This window comes from Sus scrofa, chromosome 15 (genome assembly GCF_000003025.6).
Source record: "Sus scrofa isolate TJ Tabasco breed Duroc chromosome 15, Sscrofa11.1, whole genome shotgun sequence".
NCBI lineage: Eukaryota > Metazoa > Chordata > Mammalia > Artiodactyla > Suidae > Sus > Sus scrofa.
Window position 1 is genome coordinate 23470319 of NC_010457.5, and position 19429 is coordinate 23489747.

The 19429-nt window shown below is 46.7% G+C and overlaps 1 protein-coding gene across 1 annotated transcript; it reads left to right on the plus strand.

Annotated features, from left to right (window-relative positions):
* Positions 286 to 16710, plus strand: LOC100154782 (5-hydroxytryptamine receptor 5B). The gene is made up of 2 exons (XM_001927428.3): positions 286 to 1062; positions 15357 to 16710. The coding sequence occupies exons 1-2, from the start codon at positions 286 to 288 to the stop codon at positions 15687 to 15689; spliced, it is 1110 nt and encodes a 369-aa protein (XP_001927463.1). The 3' UTR covers positions 15690 to 16710.

Here is a 19429-nt window from a genome sequence, read left to right on the forward strand (position 1 = left end):
GAAAGGCAAGAGGGGGACTGGCTTGTCCAGCAGAGCTGCACTCCAGAGGGGTCCCACTCTTCTTCTCCTCCACCGGAAAAAAAAAGGTCCACGAAGCCTCCAAGCAGAAGCGCCAAAGGAGGGCTGCAGCCCCAGGAGGTGCCAGAATAGGACGAACTGGTACCGTCTCTGTCCTCCCCCAGGCACACTTTACCCCCTCCCATGCCCCCACCCTCCGGGTCCACGCAGAGCCCCTGGCGCGCGTGCGTCCTCGCGGGGGTGCCGGGATCCCCAGCGCCGCGCGCCATGGAGGCAGCTAACCTCTCCGTGGCCGCCACCGGTATCGCCTTTCTCCTGGGACCCGAGGCCTGCAGCAGCAGCCCAAGCACCGGCGGGGTTCTCAGATCTATCCCAGGCGGCGCCGCCCTGCTGGGCCGAGAGTCACCCTTCTCCCTCTTCACCACGCTGGTAGTGACGCTGCTGGTGCTGCTGATCGCAGCCACTTTCCTGTGGAACCTACTGGTTCTGGTCACCATTCTGCGCGTCCGCGCCTTCCACCGTGTGCCTCATAATTTGGTGGCCTCGACGGCCGTGTCTGACGTACTGGTGGCAGCACTAGTGATGCCCCTCAGCCTAGTAAACGAGCTGTCAGCCGGGCGGCGTTGGCGGCTGGGCCGGAACCTGTGCCAAGTGTGGATCTCCTTCGACGTACTGTGCTGCACCGCAAGCATCTGGAACGTGGCGGCCATAGCCCTGGACCGCTACTTGACCATCAAACGCCACCTGCAGTACACGCTGCGCACCCGCCGCCGAGCCTCGGTGCTCATGATCACGCTCACCTGGGCGCTCTCCGCGCTCATCGCCCTCGCGCCCCTCCTCTTTGGCTGGGGCGAGGCGTACGACGCTCGGCTCCAGCGCTGCCAGGTGAGCCAGGAACCCTCCTATGCCGTCTTCTCCACCTGCGGCGCTTTCTACCTCCCGCTCGGTGTGGTGCTATTTGTCTACTGGAAGATATACAAGGCAGCCAAGTTTCGCTTCAGTCGTCGCCGCAGGGCTGTGCTGCCATTGCCCGCCACCGGCCAGGTAAGGGGCGGGCTGCGGAAGGGGCCTTGAAGAGGGTCTTGGAGCGGGAGGAGGAAGCTTGGCCAAAGCTGGCGGTGAGAGCTTGCACACTTGGCGCACGCGCGACAAGGTTGGCCACCGGCGTACCCGGAGCGCACGGGGAGCTCTCCATCTGCTCTCCTGAAGCGCACACGGAGGGGCCCATCACTGGTGCCTGGAGCTCACCCCAAGTGCTCGCCACCTGGGACCCTGATGTGCGCGCGGTGAAGGGGTTTCAGCACCCTCACACACGGGCTGGAACTGGTGCCGGGCACCGCCGCACCGCGGAATGGAAGGAGGTGACAGAAGCAACGTGGCTCTGGAGCGGGGAGGACACGTCTCCGCTGCTCCGACCTCTGCTGCTTTTTCCCTGGAGCGGTTGTGTCTGGGGAGTCCTCAAGCGGCCCATTTCGTAGTCCCGACTAGACCAAGCTCAACTGCAGGGTCCTGTGCCCTTTTGCCCTCCCCCCCCTTTTTTTTCTCCACTGCACCCTAGCCCCTTCTCTGCTGTCCAGGGACTATATTCCCTAACACTATTCCCTGAAAATAGCAGGACTTATTGCCCCTTTCCTAATACAATATGTGGACCAGGGAAAGGGGACATAAGGGGGGAAATAAAGAGGTTAAGTTTTTTTGTTGTTAGTTTTGTCGAATTTTAAAAGTTAACTCAAGATACTTATTTATTCAAATATGTGTTTTAAAAAGCAGGGCTCCCCTTCCCTTCATTTAATGGCAGAGGAATTTTGTGGGATAAAATAGGAATATCAAGTCTATAATTGGAAAGGGTCCCTAGGCCAGAGCTTTATTGGGAATTAATGATGTACTTTGAAAAGACCCTTGGAAGTGCCTGGGGTGATTATAGCTTTTCTATTTCATTGCCGAGATAGGACTGACTTTTAATAGCTCTCTCAGGAGTTCCCATTGTGGCTTAGTGGTAACAGACTAGTATCCATGAGGATGCAGTTTCGATCCCTTGGATGCAGTTTCGATCCCTGGCTTTGTTCAGTGGGTTAAGGATCCAGCATTGCCGTGATCTGTAGTATAGGTCCCAGATGCTGCTTGGATCTGGCATTGCTGCTGTGGCGTAGGCTGGAAGCTACAGCTTTGATTCAACCCTAGCCTGGTAACATCCACATGCCCAGGTGTGGCCCTAAAAAGACAAAAAACAAAACAAAACAAAACAAAACAAAAAACCCAAAACCCTCTATCAATCCAAGAGAAATCTTAGTGAGATAGATGCCAACAAGGCTTGCCAAGCCCGAGTTCAGTGTTCATTTTTGACAAACCCCATTCAGGCAGGTGACACAAAGTGGATGTGCCTGGATGGGCACCTGGTCAATCAAGGTGCCCACTGGTGGGAGAAATGACTCTTGAGAGGCAAGGGGCAGTGTGGTGATTTAGCCCCAGGTGGCAGTGTGTCCTGGGGCAAGCCCCTTCTGCGCTTTGGGCTGCAAGTTCTTTTCTCTAATACACAGTATTGGTCTAAGGCATGACTGAAAGTCTTGAATCATATAATGCTGAGATGTAGATGAGATGGGGTTTGAGAACATCCTGCTTCTTTAGGCTCCAGCAAGCTCCTGGATAGTGTTGCTGAGTCAGCAGTGCTGCTTCCTGACCACAGAACACCCAAATAGAAATTTTAAATAGGAGTTCCTGTTGTAGCTCAGCAGGTTAAGAATCCAACATAGTCTCCAATGAGAATGTAGGTTCCATCCCTGGTCTCACTCAGTGGGTTAAGGATCCAATGTTGCTGCAAGCTGAGGCATAGTTCGAAGATGTGGCTCAGTTGCAGTGTCACTGTGGCTGTCGTTTATGCCTCAGCTATGGCTCAGATTTGGCCCCTACCCTGGGAACTTCCATTATGTTACAGGCGCAGCCATAAAAAGAAAAAAGAAAAGAACTTTTAAATAATGTGGCTTCTCTCTGTGCTTTCCCCCACCTGCTTTTATCTGCACTCCAGGGGAAATGGGTTGAGTTGAATTTAGGTCCTGTAAGGTGTCTGTATTGCTTTCTGTGGGTGATGGAGCACTTAGGAAGGCAGAGAAGTCCTCTGTGGGGCTGTGCACATCCTTCATCTTTTCCCAGATTCTGTGGCTAGGTCCCAACACTAAAATTGTATAAGAAAGTTATCTGCAACAGTGCCTCCATTTTTGAAAGTAGAGAAGGAAAGAAATGCTGATTGAGTTTCCTCTTGCAGGCACTATTATTGTCATCCTCTTATTTAATCCTCATGATGTAGACAAATTGGCAATACTGTTTCTGTTGGTCAGGATAAGCTAAGACATGCCGTAATATAGTCTTCCAGTCTAATGGTTTATCTCCCTCTCACTCAGAGTTCACTGTGGGCCTGGTGGTCCCCATGCCCAGCTCTCTTCCAGGCAATAGCTCATAGATCTGGGCCGTTGTCTTTTAGCTATGTGCTGTCTTGAACGTGTGTCTTCTGAGGTTGCTGTGAAAGTGGAAGCAAGACCTGGAGATACAGCAGCTTTTACCTGCCTTATCATGAAGTGTCCCTTCTGTTCATAGTTCTTTGGCCAGACACTGGCTGTGAAAACATAGGGAGCCTGTGGCTATTTGTTTTTGCCACACAGCTCTCATTTTATAGTTGATAAAACTCAGGTACCATAAAGTGAGATAATCCACCACCACACAGGTGAAGAAGCTGAAGTTTGTCCTGGATCCAAAGGTTACCTTTCTTTTCATCCCTTTTTCATTGTGCTGTGCTCTCTCCAAGGACTTATCTTCTGAGCACTACCACAAGCATCTCACAAGCATCTGGACCTTCATAGGGGTGTGGCAATCATTTCACAGTCGAAATGGGTTGTGGGAATGTCAACTAAAAAAAAAAATCACAACCTAAAAGTTGAGAATCATGCTTTATTCGACGGACTTCTTGAGGACTTAAGCCCGGGAGAGAGATTCTCAGTTAACTCTGAGAGACTGCACCAAAGAAGTGAGGGAGGAGCCAGTCTTTGTAAGCGTTTTGCAGCAAAAGCCAGGTGGTCAGAACATCAAAAGTTTACTGCTGATTAAAGAAAACCAGGAGGTCTCTTGTGGCAAAGCTGATTAAGGATTCGGCCTTGTCACTGCAGCAGTTCAGCTCGCTGCTTTGGTGTGGGTTCAATCCCTGGCCTGGGAACTTCCACATGTTTTTCCTCCTCAAAAAAGTTTATTTTATACATATACATATATTAAAAGAAAGAAAACTTTATCTCTCAAGTTAGTGAATTTAGGGCTTTTCTATATATGGGAAGATGTAAGAGCCTGTGCTCAGTGAAATAATTCCTCTGATGTGCATCTCAGCTATCTAGGGCCAGTATCCTGCTTTTCTTCATCCTGAATCCTCTCAGGGAGCACAGTGCACTGGATGATGGCTTGATGGCCTCAACATCCTCTGTTTATTGATATGGTGTTTTTCATCCACAGGGAGCAGGATCTCAAGACTATGCCCATGAACTCCTTTCCAGGAGGGCTGAACAGAGTTGAACATAGAGGTACCACTAGCTTTTCTCAGGAGACAGGGTTAATTCCCACCTCTATCCTTTTTTTCAATCTCATAGATGGAGCACCACTCCTACACTATATTCTGGTCCCCCAAAACACCCCCCTGGGATATGATTTTTTCCTACAGCTCTGTGTCCTTTATTCCTTAGAAGAAGAAAAAAGCAAAGTCAACAGAGATCATTTGTTTGCCTTTTTAAATGCAACATCAAACATTTTGATCTTTTTAGTGGTCTGATTGCTGGACTAAAGTTGATCCCTGGGCCTATTTATTCACTAGGCACAGTGGCTACACCACCCAGAGCCACTGTATTTTTAGGGGCCCATGAAAATGGTTTAATTTTCATGTCTTCTAGAGGAAGAAAATGAATATAAGAGTAATGGATATGTAATAATGAGCTCAGCCTTGATTATATCAGTCTTTACAATAATATGGTCATAAAATACAACTTGTAATTTTTTTCAATGGAGGAAGAGCCCACAGAGGCAAGGATGCCTGGGGCTCTTGAATATCCTAATGCAGGCTTCGAGACCCTTCACTCACTCACTCAAGCCAGAAACACATGTTGGGAGGCAGGGTGCACAGGGTCTAAGAGCATGGGGTTTGGGAACAAGGAGGCCTGGATTTTAATTCTTTTTGTGCCACTTATTAGCATGTTAGCCAAATGCATTCATCTCATCTGCTGTTCCCTGTAGGTAAAATGGAAATTTTGCCATCTGCTTCCTAATATTCTTGTGCAGAGTAGATGAAATAGTGTATATGGAAGAACTAAAATAATAAACCCTAGATTATAGCTGTTGTCTTGTTGTCATTATTACTTTTTGAAATTCTTATAAAATTCTAAACATAAATTATTGGATGTTCCCATTGTGGCTGAGTGGGTTAAAGACAAGACATTGTCTCTGTGAGGATGCAGGTTCAATCCCTGATCTTGCTCAGTAGGTTAAGGATCTGGCATTGCCTCAAGCTGCACTGTAGGATGTAGATGAGGCTTAGATCTGATGTTCCCATGCTGCAGCTCCAATTTGACCCCTGGCCTGGGGACCTCTGTATGCTGCAGGTGCAGTCGTAAAAAGAAAAATGAATTATTATTTTATTCCTCTTACTTTTGTTACCATTATCGGTGGATTAGTTATTTCTTAACAATTACCCCTAACCTTAGTCCCTTAAAACAACAAACAATACGAATTCAAAGTTTCCATGGGTTAAGCATGGGGAATGGCTTAGCAGGGTGGCTCTGGTCCCAGGTCTCTTATGGCTATAGCTGTGCCTGGCTCACAGGGCTGGTAGCAGGAGGTCTGCACAGGGCTGCTTGAGTGTCATCACAACATGGCAGCTGGCTTCCCTAAACTGAGAGAGTGAAGCAAGGAGGAAACTACAATGCCTTCTATGATCTGGTCTCAGAAGTTCTGTTACATCACTTCCCTTACATTCTATTCATTAGAAGTGAGTCACAAACTCCAACCCACACTCAAGGGAAGGGCAATTAGCTTCCATCTTTAGGAGACATGTCAGCAAACCTGTGGACGTATTTTTAAAACCATCAATGAAAGGACACGCAGATGATGTTCAGGATTCCTTGACTGACTTGTGTTCACCTGTTCCTCAGGCAATGTGGTAGCCTCTGCAGTTTCATAGAAGTGGTCTTTGCTTTCGAGGGATTACTTTTAGTATACCACAATTACAGAATTGTAAATGCAGTGAAGTCTTATAGATGCACTGCTAGAAGTCTGTCCAGCGTGCAGTGGTCCTGGAAGACTTCCAGTGTGTAGGGAAAGCTCTTTGTAACCTGTAAAGAGCAAGATAAGTGTATAGTATTGAGCTGTAGGGTTTACAACGACTTGGATATGAATTTTAGTTAATATTATGTCATAAGAGATTTGGCTCTCCAAGCCAGTCCTCTACATCAACATTAGCTTTTGTGCTGTAAGCATACAGTATATAAGCCCTAGGCAACTGGAATCTGTACAGATCCCTTGATGGTTTTGTCACTTATCCATTTTTTAGTTGTCATCTCTTCCAACCCTAAGACTAGGGAGCTGGTAGGCTTGTGACCGGAATGGCATGTGGGACACTTGCCATGTTCAGTCAGAGCTCAGATGTGTGTAGACGGTAGTACAAAATCACCACCCTTGTTCTGATTCTGTCTAGTGAAAGAAATATGACTCAAACACATTCTTGCGCCCGACTGCAAGGTTTTTTTAAGAAAAGTAAATTTTATCAATCAAATTGTATCACTGATAACAATACATCTGGCTAATGGCTTGATCCTTTTAAGACTGGCACCTAATTGAGGGTTTCCAGAACCACTTGAGTGGATGAAGGAGCATTTTCTCTATGCTTTTGGAAATATCTTTGATTTTCCCATCTCTATAATTTTTTTCCCTTGTTCCCTTACATCATTATGTTAAGTCTACCTTTTTACATCTACTCCCATTTATCTTTTCTCTGATTGGATTGTTGGGGAGGAGGGGCAAAGGGCAGGAGAAAAGGAAGGGGATGTAGACAGACATGGTGCAGAGATTATGCATTTTCATCAATGGCCTTGCAACAAGCCACTTTGGGGTGGGGATGGGGTGCTGTACCTGCAGCATTGGGAACTTCTGGGGCCAGGGATTGAACCTGCACCACAGCAATGACAATGCTGGGTCCTTAACTCACAGAACCACCAGGGAACTCCTCCAACAAGCCACTTCTTAAATCCATGTAGATCTTGGAGAAGATTGAGCTTCTCAGTGAAAGATGAGATTCATACTCCATGGTTATTCTGGAGGTCACAAAATTCCTTAAAAATTAAAGAATGTTTTGGACTTGCGTCCCAGAAGGGCATGTAGGTGCTGAAGAGTGATGCCCAGCCTTTCCTCCCACTGGCTCTCCTGAGGGCTGGAACCCACAGTGCAGTAGGAACTAGGTCTCTTTGAGACAGGACAGCAGTCATGAGTTAAGCCAGGGCCCCTTAGGAGAGCATGTCAGAACACTGAGGCTGGACAAAATGTGTGCAAGAAGCACCCACCCCGTGCCATTACACCCTCCCGCTGTGCCAAGACTCTGGCCTGGGAGTCTAGGGACCTCAGAGTAAGAAGTCAAGCCTCAACAGAGGACCTTCCTCTGGCATTGACTCATAAAGGGGGATGACTAGATCAGATGATATTAGAGCAGAAACAAATGTAGTAGAACTTGAATTAATACACTTGATTGTAATTTTCCCTTCTCAGCATTAACTCCACAGGTCCTTAGGCATTCCAGGGTGACTAACCCCTCCCCCCAACAAAAATCCATAGTTTTGAAATATAGGAATGATAATAACTGTACCTTAGGTTATGATCATACCCAAGAGCTTAGTAAAGCTATATACTCTGCTGTGTATGTTATGACACTCAAGGGAAAGTTATATTTTTTTTTCAAGTCCAGCAGTGCCCTGCATTTTTTTTTTTTTTTTACAAGAAAACATCCTTAATTTATTTTCTGGTTTCTTTTGCACAAGAGAAGAAGCTGAGAAGATTTCCTGTGCTAGTTTGTCAGACAAGCTAGACAGCTCCTGTTTATGTGGAGGGACTATTCTGGTTAATGTCTTTGAGAAAGGCAACCTGGAGCTTGGTTATCCCAGTTCACCTTGGGCAGAGAGAATGGAGACAAGGTATTTTAAGCTCTGACCTGCCAAGCTCTGGTTAGAAATGGGGGATTCAGGAGTTCCTGTTGTGGCTCAGTGGTAATGAACCCGAATAATATCCATGAGGATGTGGGTTCGATTCCTGGCCTTGCTCAGTGGGTCGGGGATCTGGTGTTGCGGTGAGCTGTGGCGTAGGTGGCAAATGTGACTCGGATCCCGCATTGCTGTGGCTGTGGTGTAGACTGGCAGCTGCAGCTCTGATTTGACTCCTAGCCTGGGAATTTTCATATGGCGAGGATGCAGCCCTAAAATGCAAAACAATAAAAATAAAAACAAGAAATGGGTGATTTCAGTTATAATCCAAATTACCTCCAATCAGAATGGGAAGCCTCTCCATGCCCTCTGCCCTCTCTCAGATGCTGCCAGACTTGATTAGTCATTAGAATTAGTGTGGTCTCCCCCCTACCCGCCCTGCCAGTGTTGTGAGGAGCCTCACCATGGTGGAGGCCTGAACAGTGTGGTCTCAATGAAAACTGGTTGGTTCTGCAAGTGATTAGAAACCTTTCTTCTTTCTGCTTTCTGATTCTATTTCTTGTTAGGGTGTTTATCTGATGACATTAGAGGTTTACAAATATTCGCGGATGCCTTCTGTGACAGCTGGAGAGGGAAGGACAAGGGGACACGAAGCTGACATTTTTGAGGTCCTACAGTGTCACTGTAATCCTCCAGTAAGCCGACCAAGTAGGTGAGGTTCTTCATGGTTGGAGATGTAGAAATGGGGGTTCAGTTTGGAATCCTACGTAATCACTAACTTTCTCTGCGTCTTGGTTTCCTCATTCCTTCCTTACTGGCTGCTCTTATAACTAAGATGGTGTGTGTGGAACCACATGGCCAAACACTAGGCAACTGTCAGGAACTACAAAGCTCTGAGATTTTACCTGCTTGCAAGCCAACAAGTCAGCCTCCCAGTTTTCTGGATGCTAGCAGAAGACATGAGACTCCTGGATCAGAGCCACAGTTCTTTATTAGGGTACGAGGCAGCATGAGCTTCACGTGTGAGTCTGTCCCCCTTTCCCTCACAGGAGTGATAAGGAGTGGCCCCCTGGACTGGCATCACATAGAGGAGGAGTTCCTATTGTGGCTCAGTGAGTTAAGAACCAGTGTAGTCTCTGTGAGGATGTGGGTTCGAACCCTGGCCTCACTCAGTAGATTCAGGGTCTGGCATTGCCAGCTGGTCACAGATTTGGCTCAGATTTGGCTCAGCTCTGATTCAACACCTAGCCTGGGAACTTCCATATGCCACAGGTCCTGCTATAAAAAGAAACAATGCAAAACAAAACAAAATAAAATCCTGAAGCAACAACAGCAAAACAAATTGTAGTGTTGCGGAAACCTCAAAAACCGTGGCAGTGGAAGGAGCACTCGGAGATATGGAAAAGCAAGATTTATTCAGCACTGGTGCCGGCTCAGAGGAGTCACCTCCAGAGTCTGAGCACCAGGTCTTTGTTCTCAGTAACTTTTATACACTACAAGATCTTGATTTTCCCATGTAAGCTTCCCAGACCTCCCCCCCCATATCCCCAAGCAGACAGTGTTCCTCCCTAAGAAACTGAGCAAGCGAGGTTACAGAAGCAGAACTGATAAGCAATGTTGAGTACATGATTAGCAGGGCCGCTGGCTTGGGCATAGGGCACACAGTTGTCACATTATTACAAGAAGGGTGGTATAGTGACGAGCACAGCTGGAAAGGCTTGCAGCTGCATTCTTAGCCAAGGAGGGGGGGTTGTTCTTTAGTTAAAACTCTATTTCAGTAAGGGAACTCCCAGACTAGAGAACTCAAGTCTGTATTAGACAATAAATAAACCTGCCCTCTGATCTTAGGAAACCCGAAGCTTTTATAATGAGTTGCAAGCAAACCTGTCTTCTTTTGCAGTGGGAAACACTATCTCTATCTTCCAAAGCTGTTTGCTAAACAACCAAGCTAGTCCAAAACAAGGGCTGTCAGTGCCTTTGCTAGCCAAGTGTGCAGAAACACAAGATATTTGGAGAGTGTCGTCTTTCTCTACTTATTCAGCATGTTTATTGAGTTTTTATTCTATGCCGTACATTGCACTAGGTGCTGGAGTTTTGACACCTGTGGTCCCTGCCCTACTGTGTTGATCATGACACAGTATTCAGAGTGATGATTCAGAATCCATGCCCAATATTAGAATGCTTCTGGGAATACAGGTACAGAATATTTGAAATTGGGACTTGATGGGAAGTTCCTATTGTGGCTCAGTGGGTTATGAACCCTACTGGTGTCCATGAGGATGCTGGTTCTATCCCTGGCCTCGCTCAGTGGGTTAAGGATCCAGTGTTGCTGTGTGTTATGGGTCACAGATGTGACTCTGATCTCACGTTGCTGTGGCTGTGTTGTAGACTGGCATCTGCAGCTCCAAATTGACCCGTATCCTGGGAACTTCCATATGCCACAATTGTTGCCCTAAAAATAAAAGCCAAAAAGAAAAAGAAATCGGGACCTGATGGGAAATTCCATTATGTAATCCCTACAAACATAGTAGGTGATTAATAAATGTCTGAGCATATATTGTCTGGCAGATTCATTGCCAGAAAACATATAGAAAATTCTCAGACTCTATGGTGATGTCTAAGTGAACTCACTTCTTAGATCACGTCTCAGAGTGGCAGGGAGAAACCATACTGTCCTGGGACCAGACTGGGCAGACACCTTGGCTCTGCTTTGTCCTGCTTGTGTGGCCTTGGCTGTAGAACCTGATGTCTCCAAACTTCTGCATGTCAAGAGTGCCCATCCTTTTACTGCAGGACCATAAAGGGCCAGGTTCTTCTGATTGTGTGCATTCAACAGTCTGTATTCTTGCCTTCACTTGATCTTAGCCAAAAGGCCGAGAAGCGATGTATTCTTGCCTTCAGATTAGTGGATTTTAATCTCGGGTCAGAGGCCTTTTAAGCCTTGACGGTCAGTTTTCAGACAAGTGTACAGAGGAAGGTCAGGGCAAAGAGGCTGAGGAGACATCTGACCAAGGAGGAAAGATGGAACAGCTCAGGGGTGGCCTCAGAACCAGTTGCCAGAGCCCCTACAAATGTCCCAGGAAGCCAAAGATGTCTATACTAAAAGCGTCCCAAGCATAAACATAATCCTATAATAGATTCTGGGTTTTCTCACCTGTAAAATGGAGATAATCCCTTGAAGGTTTGGCATGAGGATGAATTAAATTCTTCATTACAAATGTTTAGCATGCTGTCTGCTTTACAGTTGCTTTTCTGGAGTTGTTCTTCATGTCCTTTGCTTTTCTATTGGATAATACATTTCAAAGCCAAAAGCCAAGCTTGCCTGTCTCCTGGAAAACCAGGGTTATCGCTGATTGACTCATTTGCTTTGAGGATGCTTCTGGAAAGATTCCATTATCTTCCCTGTCCCTCTGCAGAGGTTTTTTATTTTTATTTTTTTTGTCTTTTGAGGGTCGCACCCGAAGCATATGGAGGTTCCCAAGCTAGGGGTCAAATCAGAGCTGTAGCCTCTGGCCTATACTAGAGCCACAGCCACACCAGATCCTAGCCTTGTCTGTGACCTACACCACAGCTCATGGCAACAGAGTGAGGCCAGGGATCAAACCCACAACCTCATGGCTCCTAGTCGGATTCATTTCTGCTGCACCACGATGGGAACTCCAGAGGCTGGGATGTTTTAAACCTATTTAGGTGTTCCCTTGTGGCCTAAATGTTGGATCTGGCATTATTACTGTTTGTGGTGTGGGTTCAATCCCTGGCCCAGGAACTTCCACATGCTGTTGCTAGGCCAAAACAAAACAAAACAGAAAAACCAAAACAAACAAACAAACAAAAAAACCACCTATTTGATCAGTGGACTTGCCTTTTCTCTTTCCCCAGGATCCCTTTGAACTGAACTGACCCCATGTCTTGACTTCTATAATATAACAAGGATTTGGAACTGCATTCCCCTTGGGGAAACTCAGGTGCCTGGGAGGTCATAGAGGTCAGCAGAGAAATGACTGGGAAAGTGCCCATTAATGAACTGGGTGGGAGGAAAATAAACAAATCACCTGTCACTTCCTCTTGTGCTCTGATAATATTTTTCCCTCCTGAGAATAAACCATGAAATATTCAAGGGGCGATTTCAGGGTGCCATGTTTTGTTCTCAGATTTCTTTTGCTAACTTGATGGTGGTCTGCTGTGAGGTAATTGGTCAGTCTCCACCCCCCACACTTTTTGTCCTCTCAAGGATATATGGAGTTTCTGGGCCAGGGATCAGATCTGAGCTGCAGCTGCGACCTATGCTGTAGCTGTGGCAATACCAGATCCCTTAAACTACTGTGCTGTGTTGGGGATTGAACCCACGTCCCAACTCTGCAGAGACAATGCTGATCTAGTTGAGCCACACTGGGACCTCTGGGAATTAGTCTTTTCTCTTCTGAAGGGGTGAGATGACCTGCAGCTCCCACCTGCCTCAGGCAGGACTGGAGACCTTGGGATGGTTCATTAAAGTGGGGGTGCAGGCTGGTTCCCAGCGGGAGTGTGTTTGCCAAGCCAGGCCTTCGCAAGGGGCAGAGGGATGAGGAGGAGGGAAATGCTGGTTGTTCTCCCATGGAGTCACCTGTGTCTTCCTTCTTTCTTTGAGTGGCAGGAGGAGGGTGCCAGGGGTACACTCACAAAGGAAAGGACTCTTTGTTCACATCGCAATGATCTCTTTCAGGCTGACTTGTGTTTTTCCAAATAAATAGAGATGGGGGTGGGGGGACATAACAGAGACTGAGAACTGAAGGTAGAACTGAGAGTGAGGAGTCCTGGGTTTGCACAAGTTGGGCCACTCAGGGCCTCCTCCACCTTCTTAGCTCCAGTCCTCCTGCCCCAGGTGAGAGGAGACACTTGCACTCTTCCCTCTGTAACATTGAAGTACCCTGAGGTCTGGTGGCTCTCCTGATGACTGCTTCCAGTTGTGTCTGGGAGAGAAATTAGACACAATCTTTGCCTGGAAGCTCCTTGCCTCTGTGTTTTCTCCAGCATCTGTGGCCTTGACTGGCAGCATTCCAGGAAGAAAGAAACATTCAGATGAGAACCATGCTGTGGAAATGATCCGTCAACTCAGCAGCTGTTTCCTGGGCACATACCAGGCTCCAGATGGTGCTGCCAGGCAGGTGGTGTGCAAGAAAGGCCCTGTCTTGTCCTGCTTAGCTTGGACCAGGCAGGGGCGCCAGATATAACACTCAGGATCACACATGTTGCTGCAAAGGAGGGGAACACGGTACCAGCTCACAGGGGGATGTGGTTTGGTTTAGAGGGACAAGAGGGACTCTCTGAGAGGGCTGGTAGCTTTTAAGCTGAGACACAAGAGATAAAATTACCAAGGGGGGGGGAGGGTGGAAGAGATGATAGGGAACATGCCAGTCTCCTTAAACGGTAGCTAATTATCACCCCAAAGGCATTTACAGTTTGTTTATTGTGGGTTTGGCACTACAAAATTACCCCCTAATTTGGGAGTTCCCGTCCTCGTCGTGCAGGGGAAATGAATCTGACTAGGAACCATGAGGTTGCAGGTTTGATCCCTGGCCTTGTGCAGTGGGTTAAGGATCTGGTGTTGCCGCGAGCTGTGGGGTAGGTTGCAGATGCAGCTTGGATGCCTATTTGCTGTGGCTGTGGTATAGGCTGGCAGCTGTAGCTTTGATTCAACCCCTACCCTGGGAACCTCCCTTTGCTGCCAACAGAGCCCTAAAAAGCAAAAAAAAAAAAAAAAAAAAAAAAAATCCCCTAAAGTGAATCCATGTAGCATGGTAATTCTATAACTTCTTGCAATTATTGATGTGGTGATGTTTACAGGCTGCCTCTCCGGCTGAGAACTTGTGAGGGGCAGACCTAGGTCTGTTCTGCTTGCTGGGGATAGGGGTGTCATAGTCACAGGCCCAAACCCCCTCCACGAGTACTGAGTGGTGAGCGCTTGTGCCAGGGGTTGTGCTGGGCACCCTGACACATTCCCATTCGATGTCCATGATGGCCTTATGGTAGGGGGAGGGAATCGGTCATCCAGCTTCACAAATGGGGAAGCAGCTCAGCCAGTGGGGCAGGGCTCAATCCAGGGTCTGACACCAAGACGCCTACACTTAACTGCCTCCCTTCCTTTTTAGGTCAATTATTTGCCATTGTGCAGACCATAACTCTCACTCCCTGAAGAATTTTCAGAACTTACTTTAACCTATGGTTTCAAGAACTTTTTCACCTAATATTTTTTGATGGATTATGGTATCAATGCATCTTGAATGAGGCTGAAGTGGAGGTGTTGGCCAAGGTTGTGCTAATGACCAGGCTTCTTGGCCTTATTAGAAATTAATAAGAGGCCAGACAAGGAATTCAGGCAAGGCTGTACTGGGGCCCTTGCTTTAGCAGGAAGAAGAGAAAACATGCAACAGTTTCCCTTGCTCGCTGCTCCTTGAGGAGGGGTGAGCTGGTTCCTTACATGGGGTGAGGGTAGGGGTGGGTCCAGGGTCTGGGCCTGAAAGGTGGTTTAGGTGGTCTGCCCAGCCCTTTGGTAGTATTGTGTACAGGAGGTGCATAGTACCCAGTTTTTGCTCCCGGTAGCTTGTCTTTTGTTTGTTTTTAATCCAGTCTCTTCAGATGGCTGTTGAATTTTTGGTCTTTTTGTATCTTTTTGTCCATAACTTGCCCCAACTGCCCACCCACACAGTTATTTTTAGTCCCATATAGTTTCTTTGTATTTTATTGCTGCAGGAGACATTTGTCCAGGTGAAAGCACTGCAGCAAAGAGTCCCAGGTCCCCAGGTCCATCCTGTCTCAGGTAGAGTAGCCTCACGTCTCTATATCATTCGGTGTTATGTCTTGTTTTTTTTTTTTGTTTTTTTTTTAGGGCTGCACTCGGGTCATATGGAAGTTCCCAGGCTAGGGGTCGAATTGGAGCTACAGATGCTGGCCTGCCCAGAGCCACAGTAACACAGGATCTGAGCTGCATCTGTGACCTACACCTCAGCTCACGGCAAGGCTGGATCCTTAACCCACTGAGTGGGAAGCCAGAGATCCAACCACCATCCTCATGGATACTAGTCAGATTCATTTCCATGGCACCATGATGGGTACTTGTTTTATTTTTTAATTCCACGTTTCCTTTGTTCCCAGGTGAAGGAGGCACCTCACCAGGCTGAGATGGTGTTCACGGTGCGACGCCCAACGGTGGCCTTTCAGATGAGCGGAGAATCGTGGCGGGAGCAGAAGGAGAAGCGGGCGGCAGTGATGGTGGGCATTCTCATTGGCGTGTTTGTGCTGTGCTGGATCCCATTCTTCCTGTCGGAGCTCATCAGCCCCCTCTGTGCCTGCAGCCTGCCCCCTATCTGGAAAAGCGTATTTCTGTGGCTTGGCTACTCCAACTCTTTCTTCAATCCCCTGATTTACACGGCCTTTAACAAGAACTACAACAACGCCTTCAAGAACCTTTTCACCAAGCAGAGATAAACCCAAGGCGTGGAGAGACTCGCCTGTAGGGGCAAGGGGAGGGAACTGGGATTTCTCTCCTTTACTAGTGATCTGGGCGGAAGCCTTCCCCCCACAGCTGAGTATTAACGACATTTGGGAACCCTAGCACTTAGGCTTGGACTGCAGAGAGATGGCACATGTGTGGCAGGCGTGCCGCTATGCACTCTTGCTTTATGCGCAGCAGACCTTGCTAATCGATCATGGCACATCTCCCCACTGAGCAAGAACTTGGTCTCAGAGTCCTTTTCAGACAGCAATTCTAATCAATACTGCTAACTGATTGGAATTCGCACAAGGGTTGAAGCTTATTTTCCCTTCCTTTATCTAATTACCATATTCCTCAGAAAGGGTCTTTCAGCACAGGGCCCCTGTGGCCTTGTCTTTTCCAAACTTCAAGGCAGTGTATCCAATTAGGGTGATGAAGTTTTTTTTTTTTTTTTTTTTTTTAAATCATCCGCTTCAACCTATATTTACTGAATCAGACTTTCAAAGAAGAGGTTTGGTAATTTATATTCCATTAAATTCTCTAGATGATTTTTTTTTTTTAAATCAGTGAGAGACACTGCTGTGTGTTTATGCTGTTCTTTAGAGGGGGCTAAGATCCAGGCAGTAGTGCTTTTTAAACCTCCTGGCTTATTCCACTGTGGTGAGGTCTTTTCTCTGCTTCTGTACAAGGAAGAGCCGCTGTGGGAAATGTCTCCATTACCTCACCATTGTGGCTTGTCTGTATAATAAAACATTTCTGAAGCATTCATTTCTAGGCTCAGAATCATTCACATACGTGATTGGTCACACAGACATATATGTAGATGCTTTCACATATACAAAGACACATGCGTGTATGTCTCTGAGATGGGAAAAATACCTGCTGTGAAACTAAAGCACAAACACCACCACCAACTCCACCCCCCACCCAACAAAACCCTGCCATAATGAATCTTGGCCTTCCTGAAAATATTAAATGTGGCCCAGGTAAGAAGGAATCCAAGGGCAAGGGATGAGGAAGATGCCTGGACTAAGTCACCTTGGCCATAGTCGACCTGATTTTGGAGGTTCCTGGCTGCCTACTGATTAGGTGTTTGAATTTATACAAAAATCAGTTCACCCCACCCTTGACTCCCTTGATGTCTAAGGTATGTAGACCAGCTTGCACTGTAGAGTACCTGCATTTTGGGTTTATCAGAATATAGGTCCACAGTGCCTTTCTCCAAATCTTTGGAACCAGATGGGTCTGGGGATTTAGAGTCTTTTTTAAGTTTTAGAAACACAATATGCTATGTATTCCATAAATTAAATAACAGCCCCAGCTGGTCTGGGGCAGCAATCTCTGTTCAAATACATGTGTATTTCTGTAGTAAAATGTGTAACTACTTACATTGTGATAAAAGGACCAAAAAATAGCCTCATACTGGGACAGATCGGATTTTGTCATCAGTTATAAAAAATCTTTCGTTTCTTGAGCTTTATGTGCTTTGCTGTTGAAGACTCTTCCCTGGGAAGGGTATGTGGTCCAGCCATTTCTTTTTTGCTGGAGGATGGGACATCACACAGTGCTTAGGACAGCCTTATTGGAGTCATATTTTGGAATTCTGTTCTCTTTCATTAAAGATGGCTCAAGAAATAATCTTATGAAACATATCAATGCATTTCACATAAAGATAGGGTTGAAGACATCTGATTACACTCTTTATGAAGTCATGTTTTCTTATGATAATGGGAATTTTTCTTTCTTTCTTTTTTTTTTTTTTGGCCATGCCCACAGCATGTGGAACTTGCTTGGGCCAGGGATGGAACCTGCACCACAGCAGCAACTTAAGCCATAGCAGTGACAACCCTGGATCCTTAACTCACTAGGCCAGCTCTGGTAATGGCAACTTTTAATTGACTATGTTTCCATTTTCATTCTGATCAAGAAGTACAGAACTAAATTTCTGGCTTCAATTTGGAATCTATGTAGGAACCAGTAACTTATTTATGTTTGAGGTTCCTAGCCAGTCTATAATCCCAAAACTTTTTGGATTTTTTTTTGTCTTTTTGCTATTTCTTTGGGCCCCTCCCACGGCATATGGAGGTTCCCAGGCTAGGGGTTGAATCAGAGCTGTAGCCAATGGCCTACGCCAGAGCCACAGCAACGCAGGATCTGAGCCGCGTCTGCAACCTACACCACAGCTCACGGCAATGCCGGATCATTAACCCACTGAGCAAGGGCAGGGACCGAACCCGCAACCCTCATGGTTCCTAGTTGGATTCGTTAAGCACTGCGCCACGACGGGAACTCCTGGTTTTTATTTTTGTCTTTTTTTTTTTTTTTTTGGTCTTTTTAGGGCTTCACCCATGGCATATGGAGGTTCCCAGGCTAGGGGTCGAATCAGAGCTGTAGCCACCCGCCTACGCCACAGCCACAGTAACAGGATCCAAGCTGCGACTGTGACATACACCACAGCTCACAGCAATGCTGGATCCCTAACCCACAGAGCAAGGCCAGGGATAGAACCCAAGTCCTCATGGATTGGATACTAGTCAAGTTTGTTAACTGCTGGGCCACTACAGGAACTCCTAGGATCCCAATTCTTATTTAGGTTCTCCCTACCCTAGTGTTTCATGTTCTATTTGTATTTTACCATCATAGTCTGTGTGTTTCCTACAAGCTACTGCCAAGCCTCTGTGAACTTTTTAGGGAAAAAAGCACCTAAAGGTGTCTGACAGCCCTGATGCAGTGGAGCAGGTGGGCACCAAATTATACATCAGATAGCAACCTCAGACACTGTCATTGGTGTGTTTTAAGGGCTAGAACTCAAGCTCGGGGCTAGTGGGGATTTTCCCTCTTGGCTGAATGACGCTAGGTAGTGTTACTGGTCTTCTCTTCCATCCATCCCCCCATAAAACACACAATCAGGTGTGCATTTAACGGTATGCTTTACTGAGCATCCACCATCTGTAGCTATTATACTAGGTTTCATATACAGATGCTCATTTATTCCTACATCTGTCCTACAAGGTTGGTATTGTCCTCATTCAACCACATTCCCAGAGGGTAAGTAGCTCTCCTGTGGTCACATAGCACATGGCAGAACAGGTGTCTGGACTCAAGTCTGCCCGAACCCAGACATGGGAAAGTGAAAGGAACACAACAGAAAGCTGACTGGACTCCACATTTCAACGATTGGATTCCATGTTTCAGAGATCATTTGCATTTTTGCAACAAGGGCCTGCCCCCTGCCCCTGATGTGGGTTCGCTTATGTTGTTCTAGTTGAATTCTGGGTGGGAGCCTTAGAGGAAGAGTCTAGGCTGGTCAGGGGAGGGAGGTGGTGAAATTTTTTGGTTTACTCTATCCTTGTTTTCATTTGGCCTGTGCTTTGACTCAATGTAGGATCATTTTGGAAGCTTTTCAGGCAGAAGGGACCATTTATGTTGAGCCTTCCTTTTTTTTTTTTTTTCTTTTTTTTAATTTAAATGGCTACATCCACAGCCTATGGAGTTCCCAGGCTAGGGATTTTATCTGCACCACAGTTGCGACCTACACAGCAGCTGCAGCAGAGCCCAGATCCTTTAACCCACTGTACTGGGGTGGGGACTGAACCTGAACCTCCGCAGTGACCCGAGCCGCTGCGGTAGGATTCTTAACCCACCTGCCAAAGTGGAAACTCCAATCTTTCTTAAAAGGAAGTATTTCTGAGACAGATCAGTTGATGATTCACTTTATCTAAGGATGTGCTTG

What these genes read in the sequence shown, in the direction of transcription:
- LOC100154782 (XM_001927428.3), top strand. Translation starts at nt 286, where the DNA reads ATGGAGGCAGCTAACCTCTCCGTGGCCGCCACCGGTATCGCCTTTCTC. An exon ending in CATTGCCCGCCACCGGCCAG is followed by an intron (nt 1,063 to 15,356) that starts GTAAGGGGCGGG and finishes CTTTGTTCCCAG; the next exon opens with GTGAAGGAGGCACCTCACCA.